General features: G+C 38.3%; 1 protein-coding gene across 4 annotated transcripts in view; it reads left to right on the top strand.

Annotated features, from left to right (window-relative positions):
* PTCH1 (patched 1) overlaps positions 1-22,043 on the top strand; it is a 71,454-nt gene that overhangs the window by 27,355 nt on the left and 22,056 nt on the right. For all 4 annotated transcript variants that reach the window (XR_014687458.1, XM_084505144.1, XM_084505143.1 and 1 more), the window contains exons 3-15: positions 368-557; positions 1,799-1,868; positions 1,998-2,089; positions 3,455-3,653; positions 4,247-4,368; positions 5,940-6,087; positions 6,901-7,032; positions 7,340-7,495; positions 8,088-8,186; positions 9,356-9,481; positions 16,186-16,304; positions 17,692-18,091; positions 18,588-18,897. Coding sequence is in view for 3 of the 4 variants with exons in the window: in XM_084505144.1 (XP_084361270.1) it covers positions 368-557; positions 1,799-1,868; positions 1,998-2,089; positions 3,455-3,653; positions 4,247-4,368; positions 5,940-6,087; positions 6,901-7,032; positions 7,340-7,495; positions 8,088-8,186; positions 9,356-9,481; positions 16,186-16,304; positions 17,692-18,091; positions 18,588-18,897 (2,163 nt within the window). In the remaining variant the exon portion in view is untranslated. The remainder of the gene's footprint in view (positions 1-367; positions 558-1,798; positions 1,869-1,997; positions 2,090-3,454; positions 3,654-4,246; positions 4,369-5,939; positions 6,088-6,900; positions 7,033-7,339; positions 7,496-8,087; positions 8,187-9,355; positions 9,482-16,185; positions 16,305-17,691; positions 18,092-18,587; positions 18,898-22,043) is intronic.

Here is a 22,043-nt window from a genome sequence, read left to right as displayed (position 1 = left end):
TAAGAAATTGTAACATAGGAGTATTTGGTCTGGTCTGCAAGGAAAAGGTTTTTCTTTTTTCTTCCTTTAAAAAAAAAACACAACTTTTTACATAAGGAATATTGGTTATAACATAGAAAAACTGTTTGAAGCTCCAGTGTACGCGTTGATATTTTAGTGCAGTTGGGGCAATGGTGCCTTTATGAGGAGTATATTTTTTGTTGCAGTGTTGCTAAAATAAATTTGTTACTAGTTATACTGTGATCAGTTTGAGGTAGAATAGTCCATGTGTGTGGCAGAGCTTTTTTTTGACTGGAGAGTGCTCATTGTGTGCATCCTGAATAAGCAATTATCGGCTAGTACAAATCTGTTGATTTTTTCCCATCAGTTGGTGGACGAGTGAGCCGGGAGCTAAATTACACACGGCAGAAGATTGGAGAAGAGGCCATGTTTAACCCCCAGCTCATGATTCAGACTCCACAGGAAGATGGTGCTAATGTACTAACAACAGAAGCACTCCGACAGCACCTTGACTCTGCACTTCAGGCCAGCAGAGTACATGTCTATATGTACAACAGGTAAGGGGAAAATTAAGTTTTCCTGTAACTACGAAAAAGTGGGCGCATGCTTCCCTACCCATGCTTTTAACTGGTTAACACTTCAGAGCCTGTCCCGTAGGACTTTCTGATTTGAACGTCACTGGTTTTTGATACTTGACATTGTGGCATGATAGCAATGATGAACTGGCTTTTGACAAATAAAATGGGATAAATGAGTTGGAAGAGATTTAGAAAACGTACCTCTACGAGCAGCTGTACAGTATCCAGCACCTGTCTTCAGTAAGGTGTGATGTCTGTGTTCTAAACATAGGACCTTACCTGTGGGATTCCTAATGTTGAAAAGCCTTCCATATTAGCGATGAATCACTTTGTTGACACTGTCATGAGGCATATAACGTCTGTGAACACTAGTACAGTTTACTGTCCTTCTAGTAGCTTGGATATAAAGGGAAATGCAGTTGTGTGAGAAGTGGTAGTGGGTGAAACAACAGCTGTGTGCTAATGTAGAGTCATAGTAGAGTTGGCCTTCAGAGTGTCTGTGCATATACTGAAGGCTGGGAGTTGCATGTTATCCAACAAGAAAAATCTTAAAGATACATCTTAGGAGGGTGCCAGTTCTGGGCTAGTGAGCTATCTTCTTGAAAAGTGGTTCCTTCAGAGTTACTGCTTACATGATGAAGTGTCTGTGGGTGCTGTCTGAGGCATGAACCCCAGTGTCTTTCAGGACATATCTTCAGCACATCGATGAATTAATGCTAAGGCTCTAATTATCTCCTGCCTGGCTCCTGTTTTGTTTTTAGAAGTTCTAATGCATCTGAAAAAGGAAGGCAGAAATCCTAGTGGTTTCTTTTCTCCTGCGTGTTTGTCAGTTAGGAGTATGCTAGTCCTCTGAGCCTGAAGACAACTTCTCTCTCAGTTGTCATAGGGTAATACCTGAAATCCCAAGTGGTCTCATTTATATAAAGTCAGATTTCTGTCCCAGTAAGCAATGTGGGCCATCCTGCTCATTCAAAAGCAGCTCCATGGACAGAGAGAGTCTACAATAACTGAAACATATCTATTCTGTAACTGCAAGAAGAAAGGCCTTTGCTTTTTATGTGAGGTGTGATAGATCTATCATGAATAAAATTTGCCCTCCTCAGGGATTTGCTGCTTGAGGCCAATGTGGGAATGTAAGTTGCAATTTTAAAAGTATGTTACATTTTAAAAATAACTTCAGTAACTGTTGAAGAAAAATGTGTTCTTTATCTTTATTACAGACAATGGAAATTGGAACATTTATGTTACAAATCAGGAGAACTCATCACAGAAGCAGGTTACATGGACCAGGTATGCATAGCAGGGATTTAGTTATAAGCTTTTTGTATTCTCATGATTCAGTTTGCTTAGATTGTGGATTGTATTCTATTACATTGTATTCTGGTCTAACTGTGTTTTTACCCCTTCTGGTTTTGACAGATCATAGAATATCTTTATCCTTGCTTAATTATCACTCCTTTGGACTGCTTCTGGGAGGGAGCAAAGCTACAGTCAGGAACTGCCTATCTATTGTAAGCACGCTTTTGTATAACTTTCTAGTCTGACTGATTTTAATTGTGTAACTATGTATGATTTTGAGTTTTAACAAAAAATAAAAACTACAATGTCTCTACAGAAAATATGCATGGATTATTTTTTTAATTTCTGCTTCTAGGAGTTGATTTGTAGGCATTGATTTAATTCCAGTGTTGTTTTTTTCTTATTCTGCTAGTGTGTAAAAGAAAACCTAAGTTCTGAATCCGTGCTTAAAGAATTTTATCCTTCTTTTGGAAATAACCTTTTTTTTTTTCCCCAATAAATTACAAAAAACATTTCTTAATAAGGAATTTATTCCTAAGAAAATATCTTGGGTTAAATCTCAGGTGTTCCTAAGGACCAAAAAAAGAAATCCTTTGCTTATGAGATCATTAAAGAAACTATATATAGTATCTTTTGTGGGTGGTTTCTCACAATTTAGAAGTGTGATATTATAAGCCCTGAATCCTTCAAAGAGTTAATTGTTAATCTGTGCAGGCATTTCTGTTAATTATGCAAGAGTTAGCATTTGAGTTATTGTTTCTGTCCTGGTTTGCATATCTCTGTAAAAGCAATTTGCAATGGCCATCTCGTAACCTTTAGTGTACAGTTTTAGATGGGGAAATAAGGGGGTTTGTGTTTTCTGGTTGGGAGATTCGGAATAATGACTTAAGCCTGGTTAAGCAGATACAGTGTGGTTTGAACCACAGAATAAGGCAGCCAAAAGCCTTTCTAGTCTGTCAACATCACAAATTCAGAAGTGGGGGGTGGGAGACGTGACAGTGATAGTGGTGACAGCCATAGTAGCAGGAAAGCTTGATGGTTGATAGTCAAGCTGCCAAGGCATTTGAAGGAGCACAGCATTGTTATAGATAAACAAACATCAGCTTTATTGATTGATTACATCTGCAAGATGATTATTATAGTAACAAGAAGTAATCTGATACTATGAGAAATGCTTTCTTTCCTCTGCCCCCTCTGTTCTTTCCCACTCCCCTCCCCCTAATTCTTTAAAGCAGCAGTTGGCTGCTGTTTTGTTATTTAGGTGCTTGATAATTTGTTTTGCTTTTCTTGCAAATGGAAGGATTTTTAACCTGTGAATATTCCCTTTGATGTAATAACTTTGTAAGAACTGAGTATTTTTGTTAGAATTACAACAGGGTTACAAGAAAAGTACGTAAAGCAAAAGTGCAATTAAAACACACCTTACACTAAATGAAACAACCTTACCAGTAAGGGTTATAGCTTGTAACACAAAATGACTCGATTATTTGTGCAAATACGATTTTTTAAAGTATGCTTGTTTCAGTACTTCTTTTTCTTCCATTTTTAAAATCATTTCTCCCTGATTTCTCTTGCAGAGGAAAGCCTCCTTTGCAATGGATCAACTTTGACCCCTTAGAATTCTTGGAAGAGTTAAAGAAAATAAACTACCAAGTGGAGAGCTGGGAAGAAATGCTGAATAAAGCAGAGGTTGGTCATGGTTATATGGATCGACCTTGCCTGAATCCTGCTGATCCTGATTGCCCAATCACAGCTCCCAATAAAAATTCCACCAAAGTAAGTTTTACTATCTTTTTGTCTATCTGTTAATGGGAGGAGGGATGCAGGGAAGAGAGAAGGTGGTACCAAGTAGTATGTAGTTCATATTCTTGACCAAGGTCATTTTTCAGTTCCTGTTATTTGCTTCTAGCCCAGACTCTCTAACTTTCCATCATTCGATGATGCAATACTTAATCCTGTGTATTTAGAGTGAGAGTACAGTTGTCAGCTGCTGGCCCAGCATGGCAAAGTGGTGATGAGGCACTTAGCAGGCTTAATGCATCAGTCAGAGATAGCAACTGCTGGAATACAGCTCAGCTACTCTGTACACTCACACCATGCAGCAGCAAAGCCCTCCTTCAGGGAGGGCCAACTTTGTTGACATTTGTGAAGAATTTGAAGTAATGGGTCACAGTTTTATGTATCTGTCTCTCAGGCAGGCTTTGGAGAAGATGCTGTTTGGTCACTTGATCTATTGAACACATTTCTCTTTGTGGATCTCCTAGGCTATCTTTAATATCACTCACTGTAATGCACAGGGTGTTGAGTTAGGGTGTGCATTTGTCTGAAGTTATGCAACTGGTTAATTGCTTCTTTATCACTTTTTCTAGCCTCTTGATGTAGCCCTTGTTTTGAGTGGTGGATGCTATGGACTGTCAAGAAAATACATGCATTGGCAGGAAGAGTTGATTATTGGTGGTACAGTCAAGAACAGTTCTGGTAAACTTGTCAGGTAAACAAACAAATGGTTAAAGAAAATTTTAAGGTTTTTCCCCATTAGGGTTTGGTTTTTGGGACACGGGGGGGAGTATCATGCAAAATCAGCTGCCTTTCATGTGTATTATGAACTGTTGTTTAGGAGGATACGCCTCAAGAGAGCAGAATTTAAACGAGTGATTGGACAATTCTTTAAGGAGGTGTCATTGCTTCCTGCTTCTAACCTCAGAATGATAATGTACATTGCTCAGAAAAAAGTTTTTTTTCCTGGGAGCTTTGTTGTTTAGCATGTATGCATAAAGCACTGAACAGCGTTTAAAGCACTGAACAACTTTGATCATGTTTTGAAATATGATCAAAGGAAAAAGGGGAAAAATAATATGGGTAATGTGCTCACACGTTTAACGTTTCTCAGCATTCAAAAATCTCCACTAAGCTTTTTGTTTAGACTCAATATGCAGAAAAGTCTATTCTTTGGGCTACTACATCCTGAATACATTTTTGACTGATAAAACAAAACCCTTTGTTTCAGACCTCTTGAAGAAGTCATGGAACACTGAATTTCTGTGGGGGAAAAGCATATGAGAGAGCTGTTCTAAAAAATATAGGATACACTAAGCTAAACAAAGCACAATTCTCCCATATTTAATAGAGAGAACTTTTGATATGGATTTTGAATTCTTTTTTTACATTGACACGAAACATGAAGCTGTATTTCTTGCAATAAGTCTTTCAACAAGTAGTCACAGAATGGATTGGGTTGGAAGGTACCTTAAAGATCATCCAATTCCAACCCCCCTGCCATGGGCAGGGACACCTCCCACTAGATCAGGTTGCCCAAAGGTTGGCCCATCCAACCTGGTCTTAACACCCACAGGGATGGGGCATCCACAGCTTCTCTTGGCAACTTGTTCTTGTCAGTCACTACCCTTACAGTGAAGAATTTTCTTCTAACCTCTATAGGATCATAAGAATATACTTAGCCAAAGAAATTTATGTAGCCAAAGAATATATTCTTAGTGAAAAATAAAATAGTTCCTTAACGTTCTAAAATTGTTGGATAAAGTTGCATGCTGTAGAAAGTCCGGATGCATAATTGCCATTCTATACTCCTCAAAGCTTGTCAGCCATCGTGACTTGAGTCTGGTATTTCTTCCAAGGGTTGAAAAAAAATGCCAAGGTTTTCAAATGACAAATTGCCAACAGCATTTACACAATCTTGTAGAAATAACTGTTCCTTTGGCCTCTTCACAGTAATCTGTCTGTTAATTATGATCCTTACAACTGATTTACAGGGTTACATTCTTTGCTTACAAAACCTATCCTACCAAAAATAATGGCAAAACTATCATTAACTTCAGGGAAAACAGATTTAGCCTCAATACTGCATAGACCAGTACAGCTGCACCAGATACATAGTAGAATAATTATACTCTGTTCAATTTTAATATGAACATGTGCCCTATAAAATCGTGAACTCCTGCAAGCTCCTATTAGGCTCTCGTTTTGGTTTTCATGCCATGAAAATAATTTCCTGAAAATGCTTATTTTATGCCTCTTCTCCTCTCATTTCTCTCCATGTTACAGTGCACAGGCTTTGCAAACCATGTTTCAGTTAATGACTCCGAAGCAAATGTATGAACACTTCAAGGGGTATGAATATGTTTCACATATCAACTGGAATGAGGATAAGGCAGCAGCAATTCTGGAAGCCTGGCAGAGGATGTATGTTGAGGTAAAACTGAAAATAACCTAGAATGCTGTACTATAAAACCTTACTGAGATCAACATCTCCTTCTCACAGCTTTTTACAGTATTGCTTCAGGGAAGATGCTTAACTAAAACTGAGTTTTTGCCTCTCAGCTTTAAAGGTGATTTATTCTCTTTTTAATTGAGAAGCTGCTTGGTTATTCAGATATGAAAAGCCACAAAGGCTTTGCAATTTGCTCTCTCGCACATTTCTGCTTTGCTGAGAGCAAGAAGGAACTGAAGAGCTGCTTGGAATTCAAAAGCAATTGGTTGGCGTGATTATTCTAAAGGTGTCTGGAAAACATTAGCTAGCCGTTGACTGCTCTCCCAGCAGCAGCCCGGGTGGGGAGGCCATGTGACAGTGCCTGGCCTTTGTGTCCCAAACTCTGACCTCTGCTGTGCTGCCTCTGACCTCTGTGAAACGTCCAGGCAGAGGGGGAGAGAGGAGTACCCTGAAGAGCACGCTGGCCTTAGATTAAAGGCAAAACTCATACAGCAGCAAGTCAGTGCCAGAATTACAGAAAGAGGAAACCTTTACACTTCAGCATTTAAATTAAATGCTTGAAATGAGCTGCGAATGCAGTAGCCTTTCCTGAAGGATGCAAATTCTTGTTTGATAAGGAGTAGCTTCCAGGAAATAATGATAAAATATGCTTGTTTCATTTAGCATCAGTGAAATCTCCTGTGTAGGGTGCATGCTTTAACAGGGACATAAAGGCAAAAGCAGGTTCAGATGCGTGCTGTAGAAAATGGTAACTTTTCAAATGAGTTACACCAATTTTTGTTTCTCTCTTCATAGGTTGTTCATCAAAGTGTTGCACAAAACTCTACTCAGAAGGTGCTTTCCTTTACTACAACCACCCTGGATGACATCCTGAAGTCATTTTCTGATGTCAGCGTCATCAGAGTAGCTAGTGGCTACTTACTAATGGTAATAAAACAAGTTATATTTATTTATTTGTCTTTGGTAGTAGAGCATGGCTTAAATATCCACTTCATTGTTACCAGTCAGTAGTGCAGAACATTTTTTGAATACTTAAAAAACCTCACCCTTACAATTTGTAAACATTTGCTTCAGTGTTGTCATCTGTTCCTCTGTGTAACATGTCTAATATGCCTATTTAAAAGTGCCTGTAACAAAGTGTATTTGGGGAAGAAGGCGGGTAGCTGTTGGAGAAGGATCCACTCTGATATTTTGCCTTTTTTTTTTTCCCATACCCTCCCACCCTTCCTTTCAGCTTGCCTACGCCTGTTTAACAATGTTGCGGTGGGATTGTGCCAAGTCTCAGGGTGCTGTGGGGCTGGCAGGAGTCTTGCTGGTTGCTCTCTCAGTGGCTGCAGGATTGGGCCTGTGCTCATTGATTGGAATTTCCTTTAATGCTGCCACAACTCAGGTATTTAGGAGCCACGAGTCTGACGTTATGTTACTAGTACTTCGTTACTGAATGAACACAACTGAATCTTTGAGGAAAAAAAGCTGCCCAAGTATTTTGATTTTAGATGTTTGTGTCTTTCTCCTATCTCGCAGCTTGTGCTGTGAGAGATTAAGTAATGATGATGTCAAATGATATTAAAGAAAAAGGCAGATATCCTTTAGTTTGTATAATTACTAGATTCTGAGTTCTTTGTTTTTCTGTGTCTCAATACAAGTGATGGTATCTGGTTGAGTATAAGAAGCTGCAATAATATATCAGGATGTTATATTTTGAAAATAACTTCAAATATTATCTCATATTCTTTGTTTACCCAAAACTCAAATTACTTTTAGTGAGATTTTGGGCCCATAAATGGTATACTGGAAGTTCTTGAATGTATTTCAGAATAAAAGTTTATAGCTATATTGCATCCTTTTGATTTTTATTTTACCCTTGGATATGTGTTCAGAGTGTAATGTTAAAGTTACTTTAATTAGCCATGTAACGACTAGCTGCATCGTAGACCATGAAACAACCTTCTTGTTTTTCTTTGTTTTGTTTCTCCCCCAAGGTTTTGCCTTTTCTTGCTCTTGGAGTTGGTGTAGATGATGTTTTCCTTCTGGCACATGCATTCAGTGAAACAGGGCAGAATAAGAGAATTCCATTCGAGGTACTGACAAAATGGGGAGTTGGGGTAAAAATAAAAGGCTTCATATAGAAAAAGATAATGTATACATAATTAGTAACAATTACCAAAAAAACAAAACAAAACAAAACAAAACACTTTTTTTTTTTTTTTTCCCTAGAGATCTTCTCCTGATTTATATAATACAAATTCTGCACAAAATTTTTGTGTAAGTCAATGTAAATTTGGGAACATACTCAAATGTGAGTCAACCATTAAAATTATAAGTGTTTTTAATAGAAGAGCACAAACATTTTAGGGTGAAAACTAAGAGAAGGAAAAAATATATATTTGTATTATGTTACTTTTATTTATTTGTTATGACTTTTAACTTGAGATTTTACTTTTTTTCTGCTTTTCTTTGCTTTTACTTATTATTGACAATGACATTACAAAGCGTAACATATTCATTTTATAAAATCTAAGATGTCATTGCTTCTGTGATCTTTTCCTTATAGTGACCTTTTTTATCCTCAGTCCAAAGTTTCATATCCAAAGTACAAATCATTTAAAAATAATGTATACTTGCTCATCCTGTTCGGTACAAACAATGTTTTCCATGTGCTCTTTGCAGCTGGTTCAGCGTACCATTACTATAACCTCAGTCTACTTCAAAATAGCCTACTGGTCTGGGAAAGTGTCCTGTGCTTATGTTGACTTGTCCTTTTTTTTTTTTTTTTTTTCCGTATGTGTGTGGTTCCTGGGTTTGGGGTTGCTGGGTTTTTTTTTGTTGTTGTTGTTATATCTATCTTCAAGATCTGTAGATACGTTATGTAGCTGTGTTATCAATACATGCTTATTTTGTCTGAAAAATATTAAGAACACTATGCGACTCCACCAGTAGACAATGCATCCTAGTTAAATTACAAATCTATTTGATGTAATGTCAGTATCAATTTAGTTGTGTCTACTGAAGGTAGAATCAGGTTTGATAGTGTCTTCTACCCTTAAGAAAACATCAGCACTTAATGTGTCATATTCTTTTCTCCTGGACAGTATACTTTGTATATTTTTTATTGAAATGCACACTTTTATTCAGAATTTCCTTGTAATAGTTTTTCACTGTTACTGTGTTATATCTGTAGGATGACCCCTTCATTTGCAGGACACCACCTTATTCACATGACTTCTAAGATACACCATTTGTTTTGCAGGACAGAACAGGTGAATGTTTGAAGCGAACAGGAGCAAGTGTAGCCCTTACATCTATCAGCAATGTTACTGCTTTCTTTATGGCTGCCTTAATCCCTATTCCTGCTTTACGAGCATTTTCACTCCAAGTAAGTTTATGCGCTGTTTTGTTAGCTCTTGTAGATTAGTCCCATTATGGGACTAATGATGATGATACCTTTTAGTGATAGTAGTGAATTCCATGTTCAGTGCTTCTGCAGTTCACTGAACCAACATGTGATCGCTGGCTACCATAGATCTGGGTAATAACAACAGCTGTCTGCCCTTGATTGTGCTGCTCCCATTTCTCATGCCTGGCGTCTCTTGCATCATACTGGCAGGTGAAAGAAAACCCTGTCCCACCACAACTGGGTTGAGTGCAAAAAGCAAGATGTGTGCATCTAAGCAGAAGAAAGACACCAGAAAGATTTGCATTCTTTTGGCGGTTAAGAGCATTGGACTGTCCTTTAGTGTATACTGTAACATTTCTAAGTAGAAAATTTAATCCTTTCATTCAGGTTTGTCGAATTTGCTGCTTTTCAGAACTACAACCAAAGTTCAATGACAGCAGCAAGAATGCATTTGCCATATTCATTTTTACTAAAGCTAATTTGTACTGCCTTGTTCCCAATGTAATTTTAACAAAGCCTTGTAGAAAACTTCAAAAATTTTATATTCCAACTGCTTTGAGAGAAAATGTGAATTTTATGTGCTGAACCATGTATCGCTCTCTCTCCCTTTTCCTCTGTCTTCTTGTATTTGCTTGTGATAATACAACCTCAGGAAGATGAAATATTAAGGGTGCTGAAGAAAGCTTCCTTTAAAAGCAAGGGCTCTTTGAAGAAGGCTTTGGGAGGTTCCCATCAGACACTGCTTTGACACACAAGCAATTTATAGCACTGTCTGACCTTGGTGCAGAGCAGGCAAACCATACTTTTTCAGTAGCCGTTTTTCTTCTGATGTAGCCTTGTTCTCCAGTCATTTTTCATTCTCCTTGAGCCCTTGGCTACGCAGAGGAAGCATGGACTGCAATTTTTCTCAATACATGTTGCAATTTTTGCTGTTTTCCAAAATTTAGGTATGCCTACATTAAGCTGTAAAATAGTAAACTGTTTATGATTGCAGCTGCATGACCAATAAGCATTAATAACTCATTTACCACTTTTATCTTAATAGGCATTTTGGTAGTGAATAATAGAGGAAGTAAAGGACTCGTTGGTTTGCTGCACAATTGAGAAGCAGTTATCTGTGGCAACTAAAACTAGACCTTTGGTCCTGAGTGGTTAGCAGTATTTAGTTCTGCTGACTAACCAAAATCTAAATGTCTATTCTTGCAGGCAACATTACAGTGCATTATTTTATGTTATGGCAAAGACCAGTCTTAAGATGTGAAATATTTTTGAAGCGTAATACTTCTTATTTTGGAAGAAGTGATTTATGTCTTTTAAATCTGTGGCCCAAAATCAAGCATCCAACACATATACCTTAAGCAGTTAACAGAATACTGGAGATCTTCTCTAAGAGTCTGAGGAGGAGTCTTGTTTTCCTGTTGTCTAGCTTTGTAGTAACAGAGTTTTGCAGTAGTTACTTTAGCCTAAACACATCTTGTAAGAAACCTGTACTGAGAGTTTATTGGAAATAGAGCAATATATGTAGGTAAGCTAATATGACATCCCCAAACAGTGATTGACCATTTTGACCTAAACATACTGCTAAGCTGTCAAGTGACAGCCGCCAAAATTATTTTTTTTCTTCTCTGATGAAATTTTGCTCAGCCTGTCTCTGTTCTCATTCTTCACATCAGAACATGACAGGTTGCCCTGGGAAAATAAATGGAGACAACAGCTGTAAATGTAATCTGAATATAAGTCAGATATACCTTTCCAAGAGTCATCTTGCCTGCTGCCACCATGTAGGCTGAATCAGTGGAAGTTCAGAAAATCCACCAAACAAAATGAGAAACAAAAAGTTCTCAATGAGATTTCAACATATTCCTGTATGAACATGTTGACGTTATTCAGAATAAAAACATCACGATCAAAGTTCTTCTTAAGGCAGTGATTAATATGGAATTTTTGTGTAGGAGCACTTGGGTGTTCAGAAACTGATGTTTGAGTTGCTCAATCTTTCCTCACTTGCATCTGTAGTCTGTCTTTGGTCACAAACAGCAATGACACACATCTATATTAAAGATGCAGAAATGTGCAAAAAAAAGGGTAGCTGGAGACCTGTACTGAGGGTTTATTGGAAATAGAGCAATATATGTAGGTAAGCTAGTATGACATCCCCAAAGCATCTGCTACTTGTTTTGTCCATCTTCACCAGGTAAAATCAGTTGTAGGTTATGCATTAATTACTACATTCAGAATCAGATAACCATGGCAAGTTTTGGTGAGTGGTCTGTATTTATATATAGATTTCTTTATTTACAGTCTTTTTCCTCCCTCTCCCTCTTACTCAGCCTTGTTTAAACAAGTACTCTTTGCTGTCTTTGATAGCTCCCTAGCAAGACTTAGAAAGCAATGAAATACTGCAGTTTACTTTCCACAGATGCTGCCTTCTTCTCATCTAGATAGTGAATTTTTAACAGATGGGCTTAAAAAAGGATTGCTCTTGACCTTATTTTGCTCTTCATACACTTTCCTTAAGACATTGCAAGATAATTGTCAAAGTTTCCATAACTTTTGAGGCCCAGTATCTGTAAAATAACCCAGCTGCTGAAGGAGACTAAATGGTTTCCTGCATGTGCAAGTCCAACTTTTATTTAGAAACTCACATTTTACATATCAATGCTTTGTTCTTTCTCAGCTTCTGTCCTGTTCTGCCAGCTAAAGCAGTTCATTGATACCTCTGAGTTGTTCGTTTACTTCACGGAACTTAAGCACTGCAAGTTTGCTGCTGTTTTTGGAATCCACTAGGGTTAGCTCTTGCTGAGTTAGAAAAAAAATGGAAATCGGTCATTTTGAAAGTGAGATTTTAAAAAATGAATTGTTATGTGGATAGAGACTATTTTAGCTTTTTACGTTTGCATTTTTTTTCATTTATTGATCTCATTAGCCGGTTATTTAAGCAGTTTTAGGCTCTGAGAAGCTGCATGTATCCAAAATATTCAGTCTCAAGAATAACCCGTAGGAGAGTGCTCAGGACTGTGAAGGAGTAGGTTCTGAATTTTCTGATGCATGTCATCTCTTAAAGTTGGGAGTTAGGTGGGAGAGAGGTTACCAAATAAATCGACTGAAAGTGTTTGAAGTTTGCTGTGGGAATGTCTTAAGCATAGTACTTTTTTTTTTTTTTTTAAGTGTAAACAAAGGAGGCATGGTAGAATGTAACTACCACTGGTCTGAATTCTTTCCTCAGACAGAATATCCAGACACCTTTGTGGAATAAATTCCACCCAGAAAAAGAGAAGGCATGGTTTCATGAAAAATTCACATAACTTGCTTGCTTGCACCACAAACTTCCTCCCCAACAACAGAGGAGTGGTGTAGATTTAGTAATGAGCAGAAGTGAAACTTTGCCCATTAAGTCGTAGCAGTAACTTTTTTCCTCACAGTAAGAATGACAAGTTTATTTATTTTATTTTATTTTTTTTGTAAATGTAAAAGTGCATTACCAGGTGCTGATGGTGGGTTTGTGGACAGAAAGAATGTAAGTTTTTAAGCTCATTCAATTATCTTACTCTGCTGAAGCTGTTTGTCCCCCTCCTTTTACCCACATCTTTTAGCTTACCCTGCTCCTGACATGAGAATTTAACAAGCAAAATTAAAGCCTAAGGGGAAGAGAAGGGGGGGCGCAAGAGGGGGAAGTGAGTCTGTGTGCTGTCAGGAGGGAGTTGCAGATAGGCAGCAGTGGGGTGGAAGTTTCCCTGACAGACCTCCTCGTCTGTTCATCACCTCTGGCTATACAGCACACCCATTCTCCTTGGGTGGGCTGCCAGGAATGGCAAATAGCAGCACATACCTTCAGCAGGGCCCCAGCCTACCAGCTTGGCTCCCTTCTCCCTTGCTGCCTCCAGCACAGACTGCCATTCTTCTGTCTCAGTTAACAGTTGCAGCAGCAAGCATATTTTTAGGCTCTGCATTATGAAAAGATGCAAAATCAGAGCAGGTTTGTCAGAAAACGACCAATGTTTTTCATGATAAGTGGATTTTTTTTTTTAATTCCTTCTGATCTCATTTCATTGAATGCCCTCATTTACCACCCTTGGGTAGGCCCTGTTTTTCCCCCTCTAGTACTAATCTTACCTTTGTTGGTTTCTCAAGAAGAAAGTTTAATGCCCCTTCCCCTTGCAATTGATCATTTTTCTATTAAGTGGCAAGAGCAGATGCCCTGTTTCAAAAAATCCTAAGCATGCTTTCAGCGTGGGTATTGCTAACAGATTGCCCATACGCCGGAGGCTCTGCTACCACAGATTTTTGTTGGTGCTTTTGCAGTAAGTGTAATCACTACAGATAGGTGATGTTGCCGTGATCACATTTTTCATATCTTCCCATTCCCAGCCATCAGGGAAGGTGAGGTAATAGCTAGTGCTTCACCTTCATAGACTGGGTCACCCACAACAGTCCCTAAGTCCATCTCTACTTGTCTTGTCTTGGCCTGCTCTGTGTCATGCTATTCCAGGTGCCCCTGGAGCTGGGGATGTGCAGCAGGAACTGGGAGGCATGACACTCCACCTTACCAGGGTGACTTTTGCTGAGCCAACAAATAAGAATTAGTAGAAGAGCAATATCTCAACTATTGTCTTCAACTGTGAAAACTGAGCACTGGTGCAACCTTGAAATGCTGGTGAGGTGGGTGAGGGAGAGAAAGCCTGCAAAATATATATATATATATATATATATATATATATATATAGGAAGTTTGTAGAAGTGTACAGAGAAGGATTGGAGGACTTAATGTTAGTTTTTCGGCCATGCAGGGAGAAGTAAGAACTAGAGTCGGGCCTCAGCTGTGGTTTTTGAACATCTCAGTAAAATTCAGCTGATAGAAGATCTTTGTTAGACCCAACTAATTATTCATGTAGTATGGGTGACTGAACTTTCTGTGGTTTAGCAGAAATAAAAGGAGTGTTTGTGTGAACCAGGTCCAGCAAACACCTTGCTTGCAACAACAGCTATTTGTTTTTTCTGACAGATTCAGTTTATTCTGGAGCAGATCAAAAGGAAATTGCTTTATCTCAGTCTTGGCTATGACCTTACATACCTTTCTGTGTGGATATTTATAAAACATGAAATAGTTATCGGATCTTTTCTCTCTAAGACGGTTAAGTGCTAATTAGGTTTTAAGTGCTAGATAAACTCTGTTTTAGTAGTTATTTCTACAATCAGCAGAACCAAAATTTTACTTTAAGCTGTCTGGAGACAACAAAAAAGAAACACCAGTAAACACCACTTTGGTGTACAATATGATTGAAGTAATACGAAAATATTTACATAAGTGATTCTGTCATTCTCAGAAAACTGAAAATAGTACCTAGTCTTTTAATTATACTTCACAGCTTCATAACTCTCGAAGTCATTAAGTAGGTTAATAAATTGATATTCAAAGGTAAAGGAAAAACCAAAATTGCATTAATTTAGAGACACATAAGTCATGGATTTTTAAAACATGAACATATATTCAGCTGCCAATTTTGAGGCCCGATTTTTCAACATCAAAACCAGACATTTATTTATTTTTGAAGAAGGAGGGCATGTTTATGTCAGGTCCACCACTTCATTCTTGTAGCCCAATGTTAGTTCTTTTTTTTTGTTGTTTTTTTTGACTGCTAGTTTGTATGGTTTCCCCAACATGAAATTGGGCTGCTTCTGAGATGCCTATTGCTTATTTTAATGGATAAAATATAAGGATTTCATTTTTTTTAACCTGATGATGACTCAATACATGTTGTTTTTTAAGTGTGTCTCCTACCCTACTACTGTCTTCCAGTCCCATCTGTGCCCAGGCTTCCTCTTTTTGAGGGTTAGTTCTCTTAGCAATTCTGCATTACAAATAAATGCTGTTAATAATAATAATAGAAGCTGCACCATGTGTGTTTATGGAGATTCTCTGTGAATCTCTGTGTGGGAAGGGTTTGAAGTATGGTTTGAAGGTGGGTGTGTCCAATTTAAGATGTATTCTTGTTCCAATTTAAGACTCCATTTGGTAGCCTTGGTCATTAATCAAGTTCAGTTAAGCATGTTAATACATAGATTTACTATGTGTTTTTAAATTAATTTTGGTTCTTCTTTGAAAACAATAGCAGATAATCCCAAAATGTTACTCTTTCTGGCTAGACTTTTAAGTAAGTACATCAAGTGCATAATATTAAACTAAATAGAGCGGTTTCATTAAAATTTTATTAAACCTTTATTTCATTACTGATTTAATAATGTGCTTTAACGTTATTCTAATGTCTAAATTACTTCAGATCCCTAAACTTCAATCCTTGTTCCAGCTTTGCTTTTGCTTCCTTTTTTTTTACCGTGAGACTCTGAATAGGGCACAATCTCATACGAAGGAGTGGTGATTTATTAACTTTGTTTTTCTGCTTTAAAAATCACGGTGCAACCACATCTCCAGGCACAGACATATTAAAATATAAGAAGTTTAATGTTAAAAGGAATTAAATAACAACAATAGTACTACCCCAATGGCACTAGAAAGTGAAAATATACCTCCCAGTTCCCTCAGGGAGAAGCTTGAAAGCATCTGACAGATTGATATGATAAATGGGTGGATAGATGAGAAATGAAAGGATGTTTTACGCTTTGTAAAGGAGATGCCCTACACGGAACTTAGTAACGACACTGCTTCTCTTATGATTGATCTCTAGGCAGCAGTTGTGGTGGTGTTCAACTTTGCTATGGTTCTGCTAATATTTCCTGCTATCCTGAGCATGGACCTTTATCGTCGAGAAGACAGGAGGCTGGATATATTCTGCTGTTTCACAAGGTGAGAATGTTTGATAGATTGATAGATGAGGTGTGTTCTTGTTGTGGTCACCAGTCAATGCCACTGTTGCCAGTCAACTCCCTGGTCAATAGTGGGAGTTCATTGCAGCAGGGTCTGTGCGTTATTGTCATGGTTTGATTTCTAGTGACTCAACTGTGTTTGCTACTATGTTTTTTTACCTGAGGGGAGAAGTTAAAGTAAGTCTATCCATCTCTCTCTCTCTCTTCTCACCTTGCGTCATTTTTGCTTTTCACAGTCACCTAGGAGCAGACATGATTTGGCTTTTTCATTTTGATATCAAAGAGAGAAAGCAGTTTCCTAAATTTGTTTCTGCAGGAGTGGTTAGAACAGGGAACTGATCACAAGAGAGTAGTCCCGCTTTTTATTTCTGATTCAGTGATGCTTTCACTGGATGCCCGAATGTCCTTGGATTTTGGAGGCCTAATTCCTAGAAGTAGCAGACAATCAGGCTTTCCCTTTTTTCCCCTATCCACAGCTGCACCAAATGTTGCAGAATTTGGCCATTTAGATAAGAGGCAATTCAGCTAACGCTTTGTATAGGCAAGAAACATTCTGAATTCCTCATTTTTTGGTGGATTTTTTTCACTTGATTAAAAATATCTGATAGTGTTTTCTGTTGTTAATTTGTCATTTCTTATTAAAGGAAGAGGTTTGTCTCTGTGTTTTTTGTTTGTTTTTTTGTTTGTTTTAATAAACAAGGTGTATGTTAGGTTCTTGCATATAGACTAAAATAAAGGGAATGCTTCAAAGAAATACTTCTGTAATTTTGGCTCTTTGTGTAGCCCATCCTTCCTGGAAATTAATCCTTGCATATGTTTACTTCATTTTTAAAACATTGAGTGAGTGTATGGCAAGAGGTTTCAAGCTGCCTCCCAAAAGTCTGAGATCTTATCCAGAAGGCCCAAATATTATTTAACAGTTACTTTAATAGTTCTAAACAGAAGAACTCAGTATGTCATGTGTTTACATTTTGATCTAAATAGCTTAATTCTCAGCATGGGCACATGGATGCAAACTCACACATGCATTGTGCATTCAGACTGTGTATGACTACCTAGCTATTGACCTGATTAGCATGTGTAATTAATGGAGTTATATGAGTTGATGTCAATGTCTTCAGACAAATACTGCTTCCTTTTTTGCTGAGCACAAAAAACGTGCACATATTCTCTGAGGCCTGCAATTAGAACCATGTCTAAGAAGCGTCTGCATGTAGAGGTGCAGATGAAAATTTATGTGAAAGCACGACGCTTAATTAACTTAAACCATCTAATAGTAATAAAAGCATTTTCAGGCAGAAGCAGATTATCCAATCTAGTCTGATTAAAATAAGGATGTGAACAGATGTTTTTCTTTTCTCTTACAGTCCTTGTGTCACTAGAGTGATTCAGATTGAGCCTCAAGCATATGCAGAAAATGACAATACTTGCTACAGTCCTCCACCCCCATACAGCAGTCACAGTTTTGCACATGAAACCCAGATTACAATGCAGTCTACAGTGCAGTTGCGCACAGAATATGATCCCCATACGCAGGTGTACTACACCACAGCAGAACCGCGCTCAGAAATATCTGTACAGCCTGTGACAGTGACTCAAGATAATCTTAGCTGCCAGAGCCCAGAAAGCACAAGCTCGACGAGGGATTTGCTTTCCCAATTTTCAGACTCCAGTATGCATTGCCTTGAGCCACCCTGTACAAAGTGGACACTCTCAACTTTTGCAGAAAAACATTATGCTCCGTTCCTCCTGAAACCAAAAGCTAAGGTAACCAGAGAACAATTTACCTGTTTCTCAAAAATGGACTTCTGTCTTGTCTAGTAAGAAAATTATCCTGACAGTAATAATAAGTATAAGGAATACATAGAATTATTTTGGAATAATAATTCATAATAATTTAAAGCTGTATTTATACCTTAAAATTTTTATCTTGCTAGCCATGTAGTGACATAGTTTTTAAGTATAAGTTAAGAGAGAGGGTGTTGGTGACTCAGGGTGTTGGTTGTTTCAGTAACATAAGCTTGTGAACTGTGAAACTAAAGCCACTTTTTAACTTTGTTACTGTGTAAGTTTTTCATCAGTGATATAGAGCCCCTTCAATAAAACACAGTTTAGCCTTGTTGTATGTGTATATGAAAAGAAACGAAACTTTAAAAGTATGGTGATGGGTGCTAAATTTGATCCTGGTTCCGCAGCGTGCTGTTATGAATTGCTAGTTTCTTTAAAAACCTAACACCAAATGCATTTCCATATTTTCTTGCAGATTGTGGTTATTTTTCTTTTCCTGGGTTTACTTGGGCTCAGCCTTTATGGAACCACCCGGGTGAGAGATGGACTAGATCTCACAGACATTGTACCACGGGAGACACGGGAATATGACTTTATTGCCGCACAGTTCAAGTACTTTTCATTCTACAACATGTACATTGTGACACAGAAAGCAGACTATCCAAATGTCCAGCACTTACTCTATGAGCTTCACAAAAGTTTCAGCAATGTGACATACGTTTTGTTGGAAGAGGATAGGCAGCTTCCCAAAATGTGGTTGCACTACTTTCGAGACTGGCTGCAAGGTAAGAGGAAAATTGCATGAACCTTTCTTCATTTTACAGTAGCAACCACTTGTTCAATGTAGTAATGCTCCTCTCTTCCAGTATGACCACACAGTTAAAGGCTGCTTGCATCAGGAGCATATCTAGGTTCTGATCTGATTTTGGATGCTGTCTGGCTGTTTCTCCAAAAGTTCAGTTCTTTGTGGCTAAGTTTACTTCCTGTAAAGAAAGTTTTGAAGCTGTAAAGATTATATTCTTGAGAGGCCATCTCATGCCATTAATTTCTAAGCAGCTAGTGAGGAGTTCTGATTTCTGATTAATGACTAAATACAGCCCAGTATCTTGGGAAAATAAATGTTTGCTGAGTGATTTGAGAACAGTAAATGAAAAGTCCCAGTTCAGCAATGTATTTTGGCACAGGATTAACTTTCAGCACGAGTGATCCTGTTGGCTTCAGCTGGGACTGCTGGCATGAAGAAAATTCAGTGTGGCTTAGGCGTTTTATTGGACTGGGAGTGCACCACACATTCTAGATTTCCAGTCAAGTGTCCTCACTCTTTCTGTGGTGCTGCTTTTTCTGAGCTGAATGGTAAAGGGTTGTGGGGAGACAAGAGGAGGCATGGTCTTTCAGGTACTATGATGATAATTAAATTGAAGTCAGCTTATTAAATATATTAAAGATATTATAATTACACGTGTTGAGACAAATAACTATTTTGTATTTAAAATAAATGGTACAATTACATCTCAGCAAATTTAACAGTTATGTGCTGCAAGCAAACACGTTCTGCCTAGAAATATGCCTGTCCTACCTCTGCCTTTCTGCTGGAAGAATTTACAGGAAGCTTTTTGCCAAGAGAAAAATAAATTATGCTGATCTAGTGAAAATATAAATTTTAACCATAACTGTCCACAGATAACCAATGTAGCCAATGAAGCTTAGAAAACATTTGCATAGCTGCCAGTATTTGGGGTACTTTCTTCCTTCTGAAAATATCCTAGGCAGTATTAGAAAAGAAGAGGCATCTAAGTGACATGCATAATAAACAAAGTTACCAATTTTCTTGGGTGTTCAATGCACTGATAAAATCAAGCAGAGCAGGGTCTCAGCTACTAGTTCTGTTGTTTTTTAGTGTTTATTACATGTATTGGATCTGTTCATTACAGTAAGTACTGTAAGTTTTACTTGAAATATTTTGCTCACATAAGCATATTGAGCTGCAAGGGAAGGCAAGACCAGCAGAAAGAAAATTCAACATAGCTTATATGTTTTTCTGGATTGGAACCTTAATATTCTTTATAGCTTTGTAAGCAAGAATCTTTCTACATGCTTTTCCAAACTCTCATAATGCTTCTGTTTATCGTAATTCTTTTGTGGTTATTTTTTCTGTTGTCCAGAACATTAGGGAAAAATGTGTCTGGTCCCACCCCTGTGGAACCTGTGAGGTAGGTAGGAATCTGAGAAGACTGTGTTCACAGTCTTCATGTATTAGTGCTGAATCTCAGCATAGCCAGCCAATGATAAAATGAGGAAAAGGTGCCCTTGGATCTGCTTCTTTGCTCACAGTGAAACTCTGGAGGCTAGCCCACTTGGTGTTGCTCCAGGGGTTGCTGTGTGCCTCCTCGCCCAGGCCTACCACTTACCTTCCTGGATCTCTTCCATTTTGGTTGCCTCTCCATAATCACCTCCTAGTGCTAAGGACTGCCTGCATGCCCCACCACCCAGTGCCTACACATCTCCTTCCCTGTGCTGCATGTACATGTTCATAAATGACCTTTTCAAGTCTACACTAGTCTTAGGGGTGTTCCTGTTCTCTCCATGTTGCCCGTGGTTACTTTTCCCCTCCTGGTCCATACTAGCCTGCAGGCCCTCCCTCCTTGCCCTCTGCTGTTCCCACATTAGAGGAGCTGTGGTTGTCCTACTACCCTGGGTGCCCAGAGCTAAAACGTTACGTGGGCATGGTCAGGAGCATTCCCAGGATGGACGTGTTGGCTTGTGGTGGTTGAAGTGGACGTGCCAGCTCTGTGACCGAGGGCACATTGTTTTGCCTGCTGATCGCTCACAAATTTCAAATTAATCATTATGATTACTACTCAGCACTTAGGCCTGTGTCCTTACCACTGCTCGCTACCTCCCCTGAGAAGGAGAAGGCATCATTAGGACAAAACAGTTAGCTGCTTTGTAATGACTCAGGGCTGTCTTTACAGATAATGCATTTACAAAGCAGTAAAGAAGAAGGGTACAGGGCATTAATGTAAAAGGGGAACTAAACTATTATAGTAAAACAATTCCATTATAGTTATGGGATTATCTGGAGGTGCAGACGCTAATTAACAGAAAGATACATGGTCATAATGGTACTGAACCCAAGGGAGTAATGGAAGGGAAGGTGAAAACAGAATTTGCAGACAGAGTGCAGTTCTAAGCTGGATCCAAGGAGGATCCTTTATGGGATGGGAGCAGTTCTGTTGCTGCATTTTTACGTGCTGGAGAGAGTGGAATAATTGAAGTAGGGGTAACTTTGAACTTAATGGCAAACTCCTACTGACTTCACTGGAGTACTTCAGTACTTGAGTACTCTAGTGAGATTAATGGCTCAAGGTGGCCTTCTGACATGTATGTGTTTGTCCAGCAGATTACAGAATGTATTGGAGGGAAGCAACAGCGTATGAACAAAAGCATTTTTTATGAAGACAGCATCCTTGGTTTAGCCATACACTTAGTTTCTGTACAGTTGAGTGCCATCAGCCCAACACACTTCCTTTGGCAGAGGTTCCCTTGTATTTGGCTTCCTGGTGTCTAGTCATATTAACATATTTTCTGCTACTGAAAATGCAACAGAAGAGAGTTAATACGATCGTTCATTTAAACTGGGGATGTTGGCATTATTTTTGTAAGTGACTGAATGTAAATGAGGTAGCTTGAATTTCCTGGCTTGACATAAGGCTTGCTTCTGCAAAGAGTAATCTTATCTCACATTACATGGTGCCAGCTGTTCACATGGGTAGGTAGGAATTGCTTCGTCACCTGCATTCCAGCATCCCACGTAATTTTGGAGGATTTTGCTTTCTTCTGAAGTATTAAGCAAAAGACATTGCTAACATGAAAAAATCCCGTAATATAGCATTTTTAAAATTCCCTTACTATTTTTTAAAACTTCTCTGCA

Source organism: Aythya ferina (genome assembly GCF_964211825.1).
Source record: "Aythya ferina genome assembly, chromosome: Z".
Lineage (NCBI taxonomy): Eukaryota > Metazoa > Chordata > Aves > Anseriformes > Anatidae > Aythya > Aythya ferina.
The sequence above is the reverse complement of the archived record's forward strand: the minus strand, read 5'-3'. Positions and strand labels throughout refer to the sequence as shown.